This window comes from Phycodurus eques, chromosome 7, assembly GCF_024500275.1.
Source record: "Phycodurus eques isolate BA_2022a chromosome 7, UOR_Pequ_1.1, whole genome shotgun sequence".
Classification (NCBI taxonomy): domain Eukaryota; kingdom Metazoa; phylum Chordata; class Actinopteri; order Syngnathiformes; family Syngnathidae; genus Phycodurus; species Phycodurus eques.
Window position 1 is genome coordinate 29,941,729 of NC_084531.1, and position 20,420 is coordinate 29,962,148.

General features: G+C 42.3%; 1 protein-coding gene across 8 annotated transcripts in view; it reads right to left on the reverse strand.

Moving 5' to 3' along the window:
• synrg (synergin, gamma) overlaps positions 1 to 19,890 on the reverse strand; it is a 32,383-nt gene extending 12,493 nt beyond the window's left edge. For 3 of the 8 annotated variants that reach the window (XM_061680987.1, XM_061680985.1, XM_061680983.1), the window contains exons 1-15: positions 19,842 to 19,890; positions 18,008 to 18,048; positions 16,727 to 16,893; positions 15,703 to 15,830; positions 15,104 to 15,209; positions 14,891 to 15,002; positions 13,888 to 14,244; positions 13,287 to 13,559; positions 12,507 to 12,587; positions 12,121 to 12,317; positions 11,139 to 11,369; positions 10,269 to 10,408; positions 8,621 to 8,727; positions 8,475 to 8,537; positions 4,237 to 5,100 (exon numbers count right to left, since the gene is read on the reverse strand). In XM_061680987.1, coding sequence (XP_061536971.1) covers positions 4,237 to 5,100; positions 8,475 to 8,537; positions 8,621 to 8,727; positions 10,269 to 10,408; positions 11,139 to 11,369; positions 12,121 to 12,317; positions 12,507 to 12,587; positions 13,287 to 13,559; positions 13,888 to 14,244; positions 14,891 to 15,002; positions 15,104 to 15,209; positions 15,703 to 15,830; positions 16,727 to 16,893; positions 18,008 to 18,048; positions 19,842 to 19,876 — 2,902 coding nt within the window. In that variant the 5' untranslated portion in view covers positions 19,877 to 19,890. The remainder of the gene's footprint in view (positions 1 to 4,236; positions 5,101 to 8,474; positions 8,538 to 8,620; positions 8,728 to 10,268; positions 10,409 to 11,138; positions 11,370 to 12,120; positions 12,318 to 12,506; positions 12,588 to 13,286; positions 13,560 to 13,887; positions 14,245 to 14,890; positions 15,003 to 15,103; positions 15,210 to 15,702; positions 15,831 to 16,726; positions 16,894 to 18,007; positions 18,049 to 19,841) is intronic. The other 5 variants (XM_061680986.1, XM_061680984.1, XM_061680989.1 and 2 more) reach the window with 4 other exon arrangements.
• Positions 19,891 to 20,420: the final 530 nt, after the last annotated feature.

Sequence of the window (20,420 nt, forward strand, 5' to 3'; positions counted from 1 at the left end):
TAATCATTAGTTATTGAAGAATGACAAAAAAATAACGGATGATATAAAAACGTAAAAGGCGAAAAAGGTCTACTCTATAATAAACTAATGATAAAACACACACGCATAAAACAGCAGCATCCTTAAATGCCACCCAAGCTTTTTTCCTGTGGGCAATGCAGCCCAAAAAGCAATTTGTGAAATTGACAAGGATCTAGTGGTGTAGCATGTGAAGCATCTAAAAGGAAGGAAAGAAGAAGAAAAATAAGACGGCACCCAATTTTGAGCTATACCAATAGGAATATTTATTACCACAATATCAGAGAAAAGAGCCAGAAAAGGTCACAGAGTAGAAGTAGAGGTCTATCGTTACAAGAAGAGGTTTCGGCCAACTAACACCTGTAAAACTAGACGTCAGATTTGTGGCGTTATACAAGGGCATGCAGAGTCAGGAGCAAAAGGGCAGAAAAGAAAAACAGGTGAAACAAAAAGAAAACCCGAGGCTAAAAGCGAGAGACAGAAACGCACACAGACCAGAGTGAGAAGGCACATTTACAGACTCAAATCAGTCATTCATTGATTCATTCATTCAGAGGTGGTGGTGACAAAAGCCATTCAGATCCCAGCTTTTTTGTTTTGGAAAAAGAGAGGAAACACTGCATAAACCCTTTGAGGGCTCAAAATACATTAAGAAAAATTGCAGGGTAGAGGTGAAAAATTGGTCATGATCTATGCCATAGGTGTCAAACTCAAGGCCCCGGGGGCCAGATGCGGCCCGCCACATCATTTTATCTGGCCGGCGAAAGCAAATCATGCTCGTCAGCTTCTGTGATTTTTGCTCAAATCTGTACCCAAATTGTCATAATAATAAACAATAATGTTGAGATATTGCATTTTTCTGTTACCAAACCCTTCTTCTACAGTAACCTAAACAATACTTCAACAAACTCTTATCCTTGTCTTCTGATTTCAAAACTAGCTATCCCTCAATTTGTTGTGTAAAGGTAATAATATGATTTGGTGGTTATATGGTTTCACTGTTCTAACCACCCTCTGAGGGAAAATCATAACTACAATGTGGCCCGAGACAAAAATGAGTTTGACACCCCTGACTATGCTTACAATTATGTCAAGTGATCAAGCACTCTATGGGTTATAAAGCAACCGAACATTCCTGACATCCCCCCGAAAAGGGACTTTAATTACATCCAAAAAGAATATTTAAAGAGACAGTATCCCTTTTCCTCTTGCTATAGTGACAGTTTGAATGCAAATGACATTTCTTTGAATCTACCGGATAGCACAACAACTGAAGAGAGTCTCTCTCTCTGTCATAAAAATATAATTCTAAATTCCAGTACATTTTTCTCCCTAACACATCAAATGGCATCTGGCAGACCACCTGCGTACTTGTCAATTTCACAAATTCAAAAAGGCAGCACGAACAGGGCATGATACTGTCGAAGCGGACGTGACAATTCAAGGGCCAAAAAATAAACAAATAAATAACAGTTTCCTTCTGTGCACTGTACTGGAAAGCCACTTGACAAAAGGAATACTGTCTCTTTAAAATGACGTCGAGTACGTGCATGTTTAGACACCGGCGGCGCGTTAAACTGAGCTGAACAACACGAGATGGTCTGTGGCTCTCCAAAAACAATATTAGATGAAAACAGACTTGAAAGGAGCCATTACACAAGGACAAGAGTTTGGTTGGAATGCTTCCATGTTGTGTTACTGTTTCTGTGTGTCCTAAATGTCTTCATTTAGGAGGCAATGACGATGCAGAACTGGAATAAATCATGCTGTGTATTAACGCTTTGTTAGCAAATGAAAAATGACTGATGATTGTCCTAAATGAATGACTGAATGGGGTTTCCTATGGAGATGCAACACGGAAGCGCAAAATTGACCAAGGAATTCTCCACCTTCAGAGGTATAAACGGCTCAGACAAGAAGGTCCTGATTTACTAAGTAAAGGTCAGCGAATGCTAAAACGGGCGCAAAACTGATTGCTCATGGAAAATGACGTGGACGCGAATCTACTAACCGGGCGCATCTTGCACGTTCTGGGAGGAGGAAATGCAACATGATTAATTTAGCACGTGCAACGCGATTGATCAAACCTGAGACGAATTACAATGCCTGATTTAGCGTCTTTAAATACTGCACCTGAAAAGCTGAATAAATGCAGCATCTCTGAGACACAGGCAAAATGAGAGAATACGCTTGTGTAAACATTTTGGAAATGCCAGAAACCGAAGTTATTGCGACATACGGTCTATTCGGCAATGCAATTTTGGAGCTTCTGAATGATCTCACGGCTGACTTGGAGCCAGTCACAAGAAGTAGTCATGCCAGATCACCGATGACACAAATCTTTTCAAATCAGAATTTCCATGCATCTGGGTCACCTGGCAAAAACGTAAGCACCTTTTTTACACTACCACTTTTTTATATCACTGTTTGCTATAAATGGCACAAAATGGGGGAGGTTGACCCCGAGGTGGCATTTTTCCACCTATTTCTGCATTGCTGTTCAGAATAATTCTCCCAGAAACAACATGGGGGGGCAAGCTGATTCTGACACTACTTGTTAAAGGTGGTATTACGATTTCTTCTCACAGTGTGCTATAAATGGAATAGACACTAAATAAGGGGGAATGAGGTCGACCCCGCAATTTTCAGTCACAGGTTATCGTCAAGTCCTGTATCAATCAAGTCACCTAGTTGATGTAGCCTTACCAAAACCAAAAGACCAATAAGGCCAAACAATATTATTACACTGAACCCCAACATTCTCGTTTCAGTATTCGAGCATTTCATGAATGCACAAATCTGCAGTTTTTTTTTTATTTATTTTTTTTAACCTTTCCACTGTTAAGTCACTGAAAAACTCTCCTATTTGCCATTTTGGTGCTCACGCCACAGCCATGTCAAATATAAAAATATTACTTTGGCGCCATCTCATGGCCTATTGGTGGCAAGGACATTGAAGTTAAGGGTCATAGCCTTGTCTAACACAAAAAAAAACATCCTCTGTGTCCATCTTGTGGCATTTACAGGTAATTACAAACCTTTTCAAGTGGGCAGCAGGGCTCGGTCCCTCTACACTGTATTGTAAAGAAAAAATAAATAACCCCAGCATTACTGAAAACTTCATGGGCCACTCCACCGAACCAGTGTCATTTGCGTCCCAAGGAAACACAATCTAAGTGCACAATAAAATTAACTTTTCTTATTAAGCAAAGCGTCCTGCACATTCATTTTATTTCATATTTAGTAAGTACAACTTAAAATATTAATACAAACTACCTTGAACACTGGAAAAATAGCAATTGTTGCCTCTCCCTGCTTCTTAAAATTAAGACTTTACCAGCAAATATAATCATTTTAATCCTTCAGAGAATTACCACTTTTACACACATTTGTGTTACTCCCCTTTCCCCCAACTATACTTTAGGTTTATTTTCTTTAAAAATAATTTTTAAAATGATCTAGTTTAAATTCACATTTTATTTGTGTCCCTGGGTTTTCACTCAGTACAGTTACTCTAAAACATTACATGGAATATTCCACAAGTCACATGATCTACAGAAAGTTGCATCATTCAGATGTTTTGCAGGCCACGGAGAGCCACAAGTAAGTTCACGCATTTATTTTTCTGTAAAAAGAATAATTGACAAATTTGTTGAATCATTAATGTGCTTCGTGTCAACATGCTTTTAACATGAATGCCGTGGCTTTTTTTCATGTATTTTCTGATTTTATGTTAAAAACTCACACCGGTTACTTTCATTCTTGTTACTCAATTGATATAATTCAGCTTAGACAAAATATTGATATAGAAAAAATAAAAGTTGCCTGAAGTGGTTCAGCACGCATTTTGTGTAGTTAAATAGGTGTATTATTAGATTTAGAATAATTTAAAAAAAACTATATATTTATTTTGAGAGTGTTACAACGAGCAAATGGCACCAATTCGGTGGAACGATCTGCATGTTATCATGACAAGGGAGGACAATGTGGAAAGCATTGGAAGTAGGAACCAAAATAATTTAAATAATATGTCAATGAATTCATAAATAGATGCATAAATAAATAAATAAATGAGATGAAGACAAAATTGTAATGGAGGATGAACAGCTGAACATCCAATCTGATATGTTGTTGTACTGTGAGTGTTTGAACATACTGTGTGTTCGTGTATAAGCGGGACGGGCCCTCCTCACCAGAGCAAGCGCACTAGTTCCTCACCTGTAGCAGGCGGCTGCTGGGACGAGAGCCCCGTCAGATCCAGCGAGCTGTCCGACATCACGTGCTTCAAGTCCCCGCCCACGTCAGTGAGCTTCATGTCCAGCTGCACCGACAGCGCGTCCTCAGAGTCGTCCTTCCCGGCGCTGCTGCCCCCGATGGACGGGAGGTCCAGGGACTTGACCGAGGCGCAGTCCTCCTTGCCCTGCTTGAAGGAGGCCAGCTTGTCAACCAGGGTCTTTTCCGAGGCGCCGAGCGCCGTGCAGAATTTGGACGAATGGAAGTCGGCGAAATCGTCGCCGCTGTCCTTGGCGTCGTCGTAGGCCAGGCCGCCGCCCTCCAAAGACAGCTGCTTGAACACGTCATACTTGTCCGAGATCTGCTGAGAGGAGGTCTCGCTGTGAACCGCTGCGCCACTCTCGCTTTTGGCCTCCCCGCCTGAGCTCCCGAACGCCATGAAGTCGGCAAAGTCGTCCTGTGGCACCGCCACCGGAGCTTGGGCGGCGTCCGAGGACGAAGAGCGAAACGGGGCAAATTCCACAGAGCCACTAGGCTTGGCTCCACCTGACGGGAGCACCAGAAAGGGGGGCAAGGCGCCAGTTTGCGTGTCGGCGGCGGGCAGGACAGATGGAGCGAGAGGGGAGAAAAGATCCAGGTCTGCCATGTTGAGAGGATTTTTGGTTTGAGTAATAGAAACGGCCGGGGGTGGCTGTTGTTGTAGAGACGGAGAGTTGGGGAAAGCAGATGGAAAGGGCTGGAAGATCTTGGTCTGCTCCGAGGGCTCTAGTGGAGAGACGCTGTCGGCGGTTTTAAAGTCCGTGAAGCCGTCGTCGGTTCGGACAGACTTGAAATTGGCGAATCCTTCGCCTGCGAATCAAAACACAAGAAACTATGAACTGTAGGGTACAGAAAGAGGGCTTCCACTAATTTACAATCCGTGAAAAAGAACATCACACTGCTCAAAATGGGAAAATACTTGTGAAAAACGAAGCATTTAAACATGTCTGCAAGTGACCGTTGAACAGTTAACAGACCTTTTCATAAAACAATAGGTACTTCCAGGTGGCAGAAAAGTGATTGACTACCGCTGACCTGAACTGAAAACAATGGCAAATGTTTTGTTGTAAATTGCAAAACTGCCTGGTGCTGGGGTAGTCACTTGTAAAGAGACAAACTGGGAACCAAACCATCATCGGGTGTGTGGAAGCCATTCTCTCACAGGTAAAATGTTTGTCTGGGTTATTTTATTTATTTTAAGTAATTTGTCAAAACATAATGGCTAGCATGCAAGCGATCTAACATCAGCTCCACAGCACACTACACAGTTCAGTAACAAAAGAGCACATCTGCAACAGAAAAGAAGAAATTGTTAATGGTTAACTATGGCAGAATTTCCAACACGTCTAGTTTTTAATCAACCTATCTGTTAAAACATAAATTAGGGGCAGCCTCCCATCCCCTTTGGGAACAATTTACCTCACATAACATCTCCTTTTTGATTGGCACATCACACATTCAAACTGCAATGCTAGAGAAAAGGCTAAAAGGCCATTTCCTTCATTTTTTTCCAATCGCTCTCCCTTGGTGAAATGACAGAAGGGTTTGTTTACTCGTGGAAAGCGCACTCTCCTGCCACCTGAAAGTACGTATGAAATTATGTGGTGAAAATGTAATGCAGCCGGCAAATGTGTCTCTCTCTTTTATTCGCTGTTACCCACTTGACTAATTGAGGCCAATTACGAGCTAGACTGTGTCAAAGCATTTTAAGATGTAGTCAATATGACTCAATATGTAATGTTAATAAAGTTGTTTATCGAGATTGGTAAGCAGAGGCCGTGATGTTCATTCATTTTTCCACAAAATTGTGTATTGACTTCAGGCGGCACATAGTGGTAAGCGCATCCGCCTCAGAGTTCTGAGGTGTGGGTTCAAATCCCAGCTGCTTTCTGTGTGGAGTTTGAATGTTCCACCCGTGCTTGTTTGGGTTTTCTCCGGATACTGCAGCTTCTTCCCACATTCCAAAAACATGCAAGTTAGCTTCAGTGAAGACGCAATTTTTTTTTGGGTGTGAATTTAAGTCCATCGTCAGCAAGGCTCCAGCTCACCTGTGACCCCAATGAGGATCGGTGTTATAAGAAAATGATAGATGGATGGACATGGTTTTTGTGTTTTCAGTTGAAATTACCGTAATTTCTCATGTATGATACGCATTCCCGCCCCTCCCCCCCCAAAAAAAATTGCCAAAAGTCAATAGTGCGCATTATACATAGGTACAGGGGCAAATGGAAAAGAACTTTCACATTTTATAAATGTATGCCGGCCCTTCATGTTTTCTTTTAAGAATTGTACCCATCTTACAAATTCCGCCTTGGTAATCAAACATATGAGCACAACTGTGTGTTTTCTCATTTACTAAATAAATGTAGGGCTGTGACTTTCAAAATAAGAGCAAGTAAATTAAAAAAAGGATTACATGTTCAAATAAAGTGCTTAACTTCAGAATAATTCCCTGAAAAAAAACTAACAAAGTACAGATAATACTTCGTTTTGGTCATATGGGTAGAAGCAAAATCATGCATTGTAAAAATGCATTATACATAGGTAGAAGGGTTTGCATTATACATTATATATTATGCCTATGCATTATACATAGGCAGAATTTTGAGGTCAACTTTGGGGGTGCGTATTATACATGGATATACATTATACACGAGAAATTATGGTAAACAGCACAGAGACAGATACAGTAAAAGCCATAAAAACGTCACAGCAGTCGTGTGTGAAGCAGAAACACTCAGAATACACTTTGGAAATTTAGCAGTAGTTCATCCACTTTTGTATGTACTGGAAGAGAGACTGCAGACACACTACAGACTAAGAGCATGACTTACTGGTAATGTAAAACCGATCCACATTGCAAACTGTTCTAATGAAAGTGGGATGAAAAAAACAACTGCGATCAACATTGAAGGCGTGCAAAACAAAGCTGTGCGAAAAGTTTTAACGACATTATACCCAAGTTTTTACCAAAGCACGACTTTTGAGTCTGTGCTTTTTGGTTCATGACTTAGGGCGCACTCACACTGGGCAACTGGCGCCGTGCTCGACCCACTTGACATCGAAAAATACAGTATGTCTGGCTAGTGTGTGTACTCTGATGCATACTGAAGTTTGGAAACAAATTACCTTACATAACATCTCCTTTTTGGTTGACACTTCCCACTCTCTACTACCCCCACTAGTGGTAGGCAAAAGAATCACTAAGTACAAGTGCTCGGACTCGCCCCTAAAACTCCAATCGCTATTCGTATTGACAGCGATGAATGACTAGCGAATCACAAACTAATTGCTACTCCTTGTACCATTCCGAAATAATAGTCCAACAAATGAAAAATCCATTGTGATTATTTGAAAACTATCTATTGAACCGGTAAGAGAGTACACTGGCACCTTTTGACTGAAGCTTTTTGCCTGCCGCGTCTCTGTAGAGAAACTTTTTTATTTTTAGTTTAAAATGGCTTACTTCAACTAGGATCCCTCGCCATACCTTGGCCACAGGTAGAATCCGGGGTCTGTTTTGCACTAGTCGGTGCAATAAGTCCACATGGACCAGACCAAACTGCCGGTTTTACAGCTAGCCTGCTGGCTACCTAGCCTGGTGGCTACCTGGCCGCTCCCATCATCTGCCACGCTGTGTTGGATTACCTCTCTCTCATTCAATCTGCCGAGGTCGTCCCGTCCAGCGATGGCTCTTTTCTGCCGGGTTCTGTTGTGGTGCTTCCATGTTATCCGTGCAGCTCATTGGAGCTAGCCTAGTAGGACCCTCTCACAGCAGAGAGCTTTTTTTTAAGGATTTTTTATCTTTATTTTTTTTTTCGCATACACATGCAGAAACTAATGTGCAGTAAGTCAAAATCATGTTGCCAGCAAACAAAGTCTAAACATCGTGAGATATTTAATTTTTTTTTAAGTAAATGCGGCATGGCAGCATTGAAGCTCGTCAGAATTAACATGCACTGCCATTGACGGCTTTAGAAGTCAAATATCCATGTTAACTGGGAAGGCTGGCAGTGAATGAGTTCAGTAATTAGTACGTTACTATTTAATTCGTTGTGTTTCAAATCCGAAAATTCTGATTCAACGTATGTTTTTTCTGGCAGACTCGAGAACCATTGGCCTAGATGGTCGGCCTGGAACCATTGGCCTAGTATGCCCTAAATTGGGAGGCAAAAACTTCTCACCTAGTGGTTTCTTGTCAGCAGGATTTTCTAGGTGTCTAAACACACTGTATTTGTCTCCTCCATCTATAAAGGGACAAAAAAAGGTAATGTAAGGGGAAAAAATGTAAACAAACAAACACCAAGACACAGAAAGGTAAAGCTTGTACCTGAGGTAGGGGGCGTGACTTCTGCGGGCTGATCCACAGACAGCTGCTTGAAGACAGCGTACTTATCAGAGGAGACACCGGACAGAGGTGTCAACATGGCCGGTGCACTGGAAGATATTCGACAGTGAGGGGGGTTATCAAAGGTGTGGCCCATCACATTTACTGTGGGTACGGAAAGTATTCAGACCCCTTAAATTTGTCACTCTTTGTTATATTGCAGCCATTTGCGAAAATCTTTTGTATTCATTTTCTTTCCTCAATGTACACACAGCACCCCGTATTGACAGAAAAAAAACGGAATTGTTGAAATGTTTGCAGATCTATTAAAAAAGAAAAACTGAACTCACACAGCCTCTCAGAGCGCACACCATTTTCTATGAATTTACGAACGAGCATGTTGGCCACTGGCAGGGATACGTCAGTGCGTCTGCCATATTCAGTCAGTTCCGCCTGTAAACATCTCGTCTTGCCTGACGCTCCGGCACTCCCGGAGTGCGGCGCTCTGAATAACCAAACGGCACACACTCCAACAACGCTCTGCGTTTCCGAAAGTTCCAGAGTGTACAGAGCACACTTGGAGTGCATTTCCGAACGTACCCAAGAATCCATGGGTGAAAGGTCAAATTTTGGAAATATAGTAATCCCTCATTTATACAGGAAAAATGCACAAAGTAGCGACCATATAATTATTTCGTCATTTTTTTTTTTTTTTTTTAAAGCTTTATGAATAACACCAATGTAAAAGATCACCATCCTCACGTTCGACACTGTAGTATCTATGACTCTGAATGTGCGTATATCACTCTTCCCTCCTGACTAGCACTTGATGGCAGTGGAACCACTGGCGAACATCTCTATGTTGGACATTGAACAGTTTAGTTGTTTTGTGCTGTAATTTCTTTATTCGTACTGCTGTTATTACCATTGTTATTATAATTGTCTCTCTTGTTTCTATTTTAATTCGTTTTTTTACTCTGTGATATGGATCTCCCTGGTCTGAAATAAATAAAGTTAATGCTGAGTGAGTCTGCAACAGTATGTGGGAAAATGATCACGGCTAAATCCCACGATAGAAAATGAAATATGTACGAATTAAAAATCAGCACTACCATATAACCATGAAAAGTAAAACACGATGTGATGAGGGACAACTTTATTCCAAAAATAAAATGTTCAATGGGAATTAACCAGCTAATTTAATAGAAAGGTATCACCTTCAAGGACATACTTTGCAAATAAAGATGATTCTGATTCTGATCAAACGCACACTGAGTTACCTATAATAAACATACAATTGTTTACATTCTTCTCTTCTAAATGAGCTTTTTTTAGCACTCTCTAATAAAACTACAATCTCAGCCTTTACGTCATTGCTCAAAAGTCTCCACTGTCCTTGTAAATGTGAGAGAAACTTAACACCACTCAGATAATTTAGTTCCGTCTCGTCTTCATCTCTGGACGCATAATTGCTTTTCCGTTTAGGCTGGTGAAATAATACGGTGATCGACCGCCCGCTGAAATGAATTCATCAGGAGCTGAGCCAAACTCATTGTCATGCCGAGGCGCTTCCACCGACTATCCGATGCACAATGTGCGGGACAACAATGCTTTAATGCAGAAGCGCTGCGATTGAATATGAACGTGTTACCTCTTTTGATGCTGCGCCGCTTTGCCGCCAGGGAAACTTGCACTCGACTGCCCCTGAAAGTCTGTGAACGCCTGGTCGCCGGTTCCAGCCTTGGGAGCCTCCTGGAAATCCTGGAAGTCATCGTCTTCCACTTTATTCCCCTTAAGGCGTCGGTGAACATGAAATTAAAGGGGACACATTATGGCTTTCAGAAATGCAATTAACAACAAATACAATTTCATAAATACAATTAATTAATTACAAATTAATCCAGTTCACACCACAAAAAGTGGCTAGGTTTTTTGCTTGTTGCATTTTAGAGAAATGCTTTTTTTCTGGACCCTTTGTGTATTTTGAGGGAAAAAAGTCAGACCTTATTATTCAGATAACTGAGAACTATTCTTTAAAGTATGGCATAGTACAGAGGTATCTTGACTTACAAATTCAATTTGTTCCGTGACGAATGTTCGTAACTCAAAACACTCTTACCTCAAATCAACTTTCTAAATTGGAATGAATAAAAAGTGTCATCAATCCGTTCCAGCTCCAACCAAAAAAATTTAAAAATAAAAAACACCACCAAATTTTTGGAACGCGTTTTTCCAGTAAGAAAAAAAGCTTTCCATACTATCATATTGTACAAAAACATACAGCAATAATTAAATAGAATGTAAAGAATGATTATAATTTAACATTAATAATTAAACAGTGTTTGCAAGATGTATTGCTTTAAATCAATGGACATTGCGCTTCTCCTTCTGACATGATCCGCGTCTTCTCAGCACTCACTTTCTTAGGAACCAGGATTCGAAATGAGCTAAACTCGGCCGAGCGACGACGTGGTAACTAGAAAAAGTTAGGGCACTCGTAAGGCAGTAGATCAAGTGTTACCTGAGCAGGAGGAAAACTGGCGAAGTTGGCGGGCGCCGCAGCCGCCATCATGGGGGGCATGACTGTCGGTGGCGGTGTGGGCATGGGCATGGAGACTGGCGGGTGGCTCATCATGGGTTGCTGGTGCTGGGGCATGACGGGGGCCAAGGCCATCGCGAGGGCCGGTAGGTTGGGCACTGGCGGCGCAGGGAACTGACAGAGGATTTCCACGTTCATCGCAGGCAGGCCGCTCTGAAACACACACACACACACACACGCGCGTGCTGCTCAACCAATCAGATCACTGAACCCACCCACCATCTCCTTGGTGGGTAACTGACAAATTTCATGTGCATTCCTTGACATTTTTCAATGCACTGCATGGTCATGAAATTCAAGCCAAAAAAATTTAATTAAATAAATAAATAATAAATTAAGCGCTTCACTGAATAAAAACACCATTGAATAAAATGTCAGTAAATACGTACACATTCTATGAAATAATTACAAATTCAATGAAATAAATGAAATGGAATAAAATCATTTAAAAAGTACAAGGAATGTATAAATTGGTCATAAATGATTAAATACAATCAATGTAATAGCGCATAATGTATTAATATATTTCTGATTTAGTCAAATTAACAATTCAATGATTTCACATTTCAATAAAATTTCATTTTCTCCATTTAAATAAAAAAAAATGTAATAAATAAAATTACAAATTGGTCATGAAATGACGAAATGCATATATATATATATATATATATATATATATATATATAAAATCACTATATTTCACTAAGTAATTGAATGCACTTTAATTTAACATTTTAAGCTATTTTATTGCCTTTATATTTCCTGTTGGCCGAAACAACAAATATAAATGGCGTTATAAAATTGAAGGCCATTAAATAAAAAAGTCATTATACAAACACAAATTCTATTCAATAATTAAACATTCAAATAAACTATCCAAATGCCATTGTCGCTATAGTTTTACCTGCGCCACACCAATCAGGGCCAGCACGGTGTACAGCTCTTCCTTTGTCAGCATGCCAGGCGTTGTGCGGTTGGCGGATGCCCAGATTTGGCCCAAGGCTTCCCGGGGGAGACCCGACGACATGAGCAGCGGGTACAGTTTGGCAGTGTCGATCCCGGCCGGAGTCATGCTGAACTCCAGAACCTTCTTGAACATCTCTGAGCGCAGAAAAGCAAGAGATTTTGTTTCTTGGAAACATTATTACTTGAATTACTAACCATTTTAAACTGGGTCATTTTGACCCACAACGTACTGTAACAGGAAGGTTCAAATGCCCTTGTATGTGTGAACATGAGCAAAGATATTCCATTAAAATACGTACTAAATGAAACTAAATTTTAAATTACCTGGGATGAGGCTGTCGTTGTAAAGCCAAGATGGCGGGATGGACTGGATGTGCTCTTGTTGTGGATACACACCAACACCTGCTGTGGAAATCAAACACACACACACACACACACACACACACACACACACACACACACAAATATAGAGAGCGTTATTTGTTGTAGCCTCAACCTTGTAGAGGAATACGAGTTGCCGAGAGTCGTGGCAGCCGAGCACCTGCTGGTATCCGAAACTCCCTAAAAATGATGTTTGGAAAGCTCGGTGCAGATATAACATACATAAATATATAAAAAAATATATAAAACAAGTAGTTGATTTTCTATTTTTCCTTATTAAACGAAAGGTACCATTGCACCTCGCTGCTAACAAAGACTGTGTTCTCTATGAAGAGCCTCAGCGTTAGCCTTGACGACACAGAAGTGAAAAAAAGAAAAATGAAAAAAAAAAACATTAACAGAGTAAAAAGTCAATGCGTATCCTTGTTAGGCCAAAGCAGGCAGCGTGGAGCAGCAAGCACGTCCCCAAGAGCCCAAACAATGACTACAGAAAACCTGGAAAGAAGTGTAGCAGGGCGGCTATAAACGTTTGAAATCAAGGTACCTCAGCGCAACACTTGATACTGATCACAGTTATTGAAGGAGCAGTCAGCCTGTTTGGATTGAATGTCAACAAAATGTAGTATAAAAGCGAACATGGCACAGTTGAAGAAGACAGGAAGCAGTAGTTTTAGTGGCAGAAGCAGCTGCGCAGGTCTGGTAACAAATAGAGGCTTCTCTCACCGCTGTCATCACCGCTTCGAGGGGAGGCCTCGGCAGCAGGCGGGGCCGCGCCGGAGGCCTCGGGTATCCTTTCTGTGACGAAGACGGACTCGAGACTCAAGTCCCGGGCGGCCGTGGCCCAGTTCCTGGCCTTATTGCTGCTCTGAAACTGGGCAGAAACTCTAGCTCTGGGACTCATTTCCGTCAAAGTCTGCCTGGATTTAAAGTTCAAGTGCGCCGTCTTGCCAGCAGTGAGGTCGCAAGAGGAGAAAAGCTTCTCTTCCAGGGATGGGCCTAGAGGTGGGAGCCAGCAGGGAACAAGCACCTTTTTCATCAGCCAACCCACCACGTTTTTTGGATAAATGGACAAAACAAACAAGATTTAATCTTTGAAAATAATTAAAATGTATTAATTGTAAACAGTAAACTAAAACAGGAAAGATCAACATATATATATATATATATATATATATATAAATTTATTTTCCTGTCCATTTTAAATATTAAATGTAGCCCATCCCTGCTGTAAAGCCACCGGTCATTTGCTGGCCTGCGCTACACATTGGAACCACTAGGTGTATCCCCCGTGAGTTTATGGAAGGTGAGCAAAAGAATAAATTACCTTGAAATGAAGTTTGAGAGCAGCTGTTGACGGCAGAGTGTGGAGGAGCGGCAGCGGGAAGGGACACAGAGGAAGGGAGGGAAGGGCGGACTTGAGAGGGAAGGCGCGAGCGTGCCGAACCAACGGGACCTTGAACAAAGTCACTAAACTCCTCGTCCTCCTCGGGCAAAGCGGCCACGACGGTCCGGCAGGAAGGGGGCTCAGAGGAAGAGGAGGAGGAGGAAGGGTTGGAAGAGGCAGGCCCTTGAAAGTCGCTAAATTCATCATTGTCCTCAGACAAAGGCGCGGGGAGAGAGGGAGTGGCAACAGACGGGTGGCATGATGATGAGGAGGATGATGATGAAGATGATGACGAGTCTGCAAGAACGAACAAATTGTGATGATGGAGCACAACAGAGACGCAATTCAGGATCAAAGAGTAGAGGGCCCGCGGGGGACATGCGGCCCGTTTCCTTCTTTGATCTGGGCCGCCGAACATCCACATCACCAACGTACCACAAACTATGATCCAAAATCACTTGAATTTAATTTTAACCGACGATCGGATTAAGAGGAAACTGCACCGGAAATGTGAGGACTTTTGTGTGTGTGTTACCGCTTTGCGACGTGTAAAAATACCAATTACTCCTTTCCTATTAGCCAGCGCTTTGATGCCATCCTGTGGCACATTAGAACATTACATACAGAGCAACAAATATTGGGGAGTCTTTTGGCAAATAGCTGCGGTTAGGCACCGCAGAGAAAAAGCAAGACTGGGTGCATTTGCAAATAGTGAGTCACGAATAGCCAGGTTCACTGTAATAAAAATTTATGAATGAAAATGAATTTTACTATTAAAAAAAAACTATTCCACATACACATTAATTTATTATATATATATATTTTTTTTTTCCCCCCCCTCATCTACGTCCCATCTGTACACTTTTGAAATGAAATCTGGCCCTCGAGCACAAGTTTGCCGACCGTTGTTCTCGTCAGCCCACGAACACGACTCGCTCTCTACCTGGCTTCTTGCTCTGCGACGACGGCGTGGGGTGCATCTTGGCCTCCCGGCTGAAACCGTCCAGGTTCCCCTTTATCGCCTCCAAGGCGTCGTCCCGGCTCTTCTCCCCCGTCTGAGCGCCGCCCCGCAAAAACACAACAACAACGAGCGACTGGAATCAATCGCACGACGGGATAAGGACTCCCAGACTCTCTCTCTCTCTCGGTCTCTCACTTTAGGTTTGACGCTACTGAGCAGCCTGAGCTTCTGCTTCTGCTCCTCGAACTGCCGCCGTTTCCTGTCCTCCTCCAGCATCTTCTGCTGCTGCTCCAGACGCTTCCTACGAGCAATAAAGTGGAACTGTAACGCAGACACCCTTGAGAACGCTATTCTATTATTAGATCAAAGACGTTCGTTTTAAAAGGCGTGGAAAGCAGACTACTTCCCTTCGTTTATAACCTCTTCAACCCTTATATCCGCTTCAGGTCAAAATGGACCCGTTTTGACATTTAACAGCTATAAAACAAATACCCGAAATATCATTCTTTCACCATGAACTTTATGACCTTTGCTAAAGTGAGCCAAAATACACAATGAAAGTGAGCCAAAATACACAATGAAAATATTTTAAAATGTCATTCCTCTATGCAGGCACTTCAAAGTACACTTAGGTGGCAGCTAAACTGGATTCGAGATTGTTCATCATTTGATGTATACAACTATTATGAGGATTTTCTTGGCCCGTTTGAAAACTGACCCGGAACATACCATGCGTGCGTGGAAAAGGAACCGTAAGGGTTAATAAAAAGAGAGATTAGGTGCGAGTTTCTTACTGGTGCTCCTCGGCCATTTGCTTCTGCATGTCGGCCGTGTACGGCGGGCCGGCGGGTCTCATGCCGATAAACTGGGGCTGGGCCAAGTACGGCATCCCGGGGGTCTGCATCCCGATCGCCATGCCGGCCTGCGACGTACAATCAGCCCTTTATTTGCCTGATAACTGCCAGACTTGAACTAAAGACTTGACAGTTAAACATGGTGGAACCTTCAAAGGCATCTACAGCGCAGCCCTTCGTATTCGCAGTAATTTGCCGTTTTTGTGCTCGGGCCAAAGCAATACATCTGGTGGCACCTTGGTGCTGAAGTGAGTTGAGGAGCTTCACTTAGACAAAAGTAGCAATTTGACACCATCTCATTGCATTCATCGGGTATGACAGTAGAGCATGAAGAAAACAAGGTTTGTACGCTTTTTTAGAAATAGTTTTCCATGACTTTTCCAAAACCTTCCCCAGAATTTCCAAGACCCAAACATTTGCACATTTAAGTCAGACCACAGGAAACGATTGAGCTGTGCGCACGCATATGCAGTTTGTTGCGACACTTCTTCAAGTAGCAGTTCCTTAAAATACGGGGCAATGCGCACACATAAACTGTACTTTCTCTCAGCACACGCGAACCTACTCGCTATCTGGCTGTGGCCAAACATGAACCTGAAAAGCCGACGACTTGTAAGAATAGTGAGAATTCATTATTTTGAATGACCACAGAAGTTGTCTCGTCTACTTTGCCGTTGGAATTGCAGACCCGGCAGCATCGGCTGTCCGTGGTACAGTACCCAAAATTCCATTAACATTCAATTACTCTAAATTCCCCAAAAGTACAGATGAAGTCCCATTAATTACGATAGAAAGTTTTCAGTCTGGAACATTTTCAAATGACCCCCAGCCTAACTTTCCATGGAAATTTACTGGAAACTTACCCCCCAAAATATCTATCCCTATTCCAACCCTCATTTTACTTATGTGTGTATGTTTTTTTAATATTCCATCGTAATATCGATTGAATGTGTCCAGAACCCACCTGCATGGGCATGGCTCCAGGAGGCATCTGTCCCCCGAAGTTCATTCCCATCATGCTTTGCATATTTGGCTGCATGACTTGGACCATTGGGAAGCCCTGCCCCTGCCCCTGCCCCTGCCCCTGCCCCGGCCCCGGCCCCGGCCCCGGCCCCTGCATGGGCACCATAGCTGCACACGAAACAAAAAATGACATTTTACTGTATTTGGCAAACGGGCTCACACTCTGTTTTTAAGGACAAATAAAGCTAGGCCTACTTGAAAAATCTGCCACAGTACAGTAACCAAATATTTTGACTTCATTACTTTCCACCACTGAAACACACGGAGGGAAATGTTGCTCGAAATGTACAGTTGATGAGTCGGTGGTTCAATTAGGAAAGGCACGAGGGGAGCGGCAAGAGGCCAATCTGTTTTTCAACAGCTTGGAGCAAAATGCCATGGGAGGAAGAAGAAAAAAATGTGTTGTAATGGACATCAATTATTTGACTGAAGTCATTATTATGTGCAGTCCGATGGCCATCTGCGGCTCACTCCACATTCTTTATCGGCCAGCCGCATGTTCTGATAATAAAATTACTTTTAACACAGGTTGCATTAAAGCGTTACAGGAAAATGTGTAGATTATTTTTTCTTTATTAGTAATAAAAATGTTACAACAGTTGAATGTTATGAGTTATGACTTGTTTGTTTCGGTTTTTTTTTTTTAAATGGCAAATTTGATGAAAATGTCATCACATTTTTCATTTACAATTGTTAATTAAATCAAACGACACAAAACATCACAGTATTTTGAATTCAACATGTTTTAAAGCAGGATGTTACAAAACACGACGTCATTTTTGAATTCAGAGATCACACTCAGGCTGTACTAATGAAGTTTTGCTTTGTCACCTACAAATAGCAAAGTGACATTTATACCGTTTGTTTCCCCATCTTCAAATATGTTTAACTGCTTAAGCGCATACTGAATTGGTTTGAGCATGTTTCATAAACAAGGTTAAGTGAGTTTGTCTGTGAGCCTAATTTGAAAAGGTTCGGACAACCCTGATTTATAATTATATATTGAATGTAATATTTTATCAATTCTATAATTCGATATATAATATACATTACAATACCTGCACCGGGTACTCCGCCATGTTTATTTAACCTCTATTTAGATGAGGAAATAGGGCTCCTATTTTTTATAATGCCAGTCAGTTCACTGGCAGAGGATCGAAATCTCCTGTCACGATTTGTTTCTTAAAGTCATAACAGCCTGATAAGTTATATTGCGACTCACCTTGCGGCGGTCCCAAGCTCCCTCCGACGGGATACATGAAACTAAAGAGGGCGAGAGGAAAAGACAGGTTATGAGACATACGTGAGTAACTTCGAAATGAGCCTATTTTGGAATGGTAAATGTTTGAATGAGACAGACTTGTTGTGGTAAAGTTCATTTCCCTTTTACGCGGAAGCCGACGAAACTGCCACAACGTTTACGTGGCATAGCATCGGCTAACCGCTTGTCATCAACGCCGGCGTCTGGTGTGTCGGCGAAAACGCTAACGACACAGGTGGCAAATGGCAACCTTTCGCCTCAAAACAAACGTGTATGGGTTTCGGTTTCAGGTCGCACAAACGGACAGTATGTAATTGCGTCCATGTTCTACTAATTCCACCCACAGTGGTTGGGCTTCAGTTTCAGCTGTGCTATATCCGTGTCATCGCTGCATTCATTATTTACGCTGCTGAGGCTCACGGCATTAAAAATAAATAAATATTTAGCACATCTTGCTAGCAAGACACTATGTTTTGTTTTTTCCTGTGGAACCTGTTCTCAGCTATTCACCCAAAAAAACATATGACTCCACTTGCATATTTTGTCTTCTACATCCTAAAATGCCACAGGATGGCGCCGAAGCCCTGGCTGATAAGATATATGTAGTCATTGGTGTCAAGGAAGTATTATGAAGTGACAGAGCTCAACTGATAGGCTGAGTGCCGGGGAGGGAGGAGCTCAATTTAGTCTGGTTTGTGAGTGGAAGTTACGCCACAAGTGCACGCGCTACAGGTGGATTTGTCAAAATCAAATAATCTGTAAACTCTTTATTTTTTATTTGTGGTAAACCCCGTTGGAAATTACACAGTTTTGGGAGCGTAGTAGGTGATTATCTTTGCATTTTAAACAGTTAATAAAGGCTATTATGAACATTTTTTGGTCGGGTCAATTCCACGCAGATTTTGCTCTTTCCGAACCGTGACAGAGAGCGAACGCTGACGTGAAAAGCAAAAAGCAGACAGCAATAGCCTGCCCTCGCCCTAAAAAAAGCTTTACAATTGCCTACAAGGGACAAACGATGGTGGCAAAGCACGAGTTTTGACTTAATTCACAATAGTGCTTTGGCACCAAGATACCACAAAATGGTGCCAAAGCTATGGAAGCGTTGCTTTGGTCTGAATTTTTGTTTAGCTAATGATGACGAACAGGTCCACTGTATTGAATCAAGCAGTTATGGGCGCGTTTGTATACTTTATTATCATGATAGCATTATTAACGCGCCAACACGCACACACATGTAACGTCATATGCGCACTTGACAGCAAGTAGCCCGATTTGTATTATTGTTCTTAAGAACGATGGTAGGTTGTGCAAATGTATGTCATCTTTGGTTATAAAAATCTTTAGGCTGAGGTCAATTATTCGCTGTTTCACAATTCTCGGTCATTTTCTCCCGCGAAAACCGGGGGACTACTATTTTGTATCAACCCACTACAATGGGCCCGTTATGTACGTATTAGCTGTTTTTAAGATGCACATAAACGTCATTTGGACGCATAAAAGTTGGCTCGACTTGTATTACTGTTCATAAAAATAACGATATGAGGCGTAAGTACGCCTTAATGATCGTGGTCGAATCCTCCTGTGACAGCAACTAGCGAGCTAGCTAGCGAGCGCGCTAACGTTAGCTGTGGCAAGCAGCCATCTCGTCAGCCGGCTTTGAGCACAAAACCAACCGGTGTCGACGTCCCCTCAAAGCCGTCACGGTGACCGCTTAGAGGTCAGGTGGAAGTCGGTCGGGGGAAGAAAACCTGTCAAAATGGAGCCAGAGAGGATTGGAAAGGCGATCGAGTACCTGCCGCCTCCAGATGATCCCGGCCGCAGCGCCATCTTGATGAGGGCATTAGCCAGGCTGAGAATGGCGTCATCACTGACGTCACCGGATATATCAACCCCGGGTTTGGTTCTGCAGGCTCAAATTCATGTCGGTTGTGCAGTGCACGTATACGCCGACAGATGTCAGTGTTGATCTACTTTCCGTCCTCTGTCTGTCCCGTGACGGCGGTCGCGTCAAATTGTCACGCGTGGGGGGAAAGCAACACGTGGTCACTGGAGAATCAGAATCAGATCCAGAATGAGAATGAGAATCACCTTCCTTTCGCCAAGTATGTTCAAAACACACAAGGAATTTGTCTCCGGTCGTTGGAGCCGCTCGAGTACGACAACAGACAGTCAATTGACACAGAACACTTTGGAGACATAAAGACATTGACAAAAAAAACAGTCACTGAGCAATAAAAAGTTGCTCGTAATCTGGTAATGCCGATAGCTCAAACCCAGGCTTCGAACTGAAACTTAGCACCCTTGGCTCAAAACCCTACTTTGAAACACTGATCCTCGTTTGAGACTAAATCCGGGTTTTAAAACCCGAATT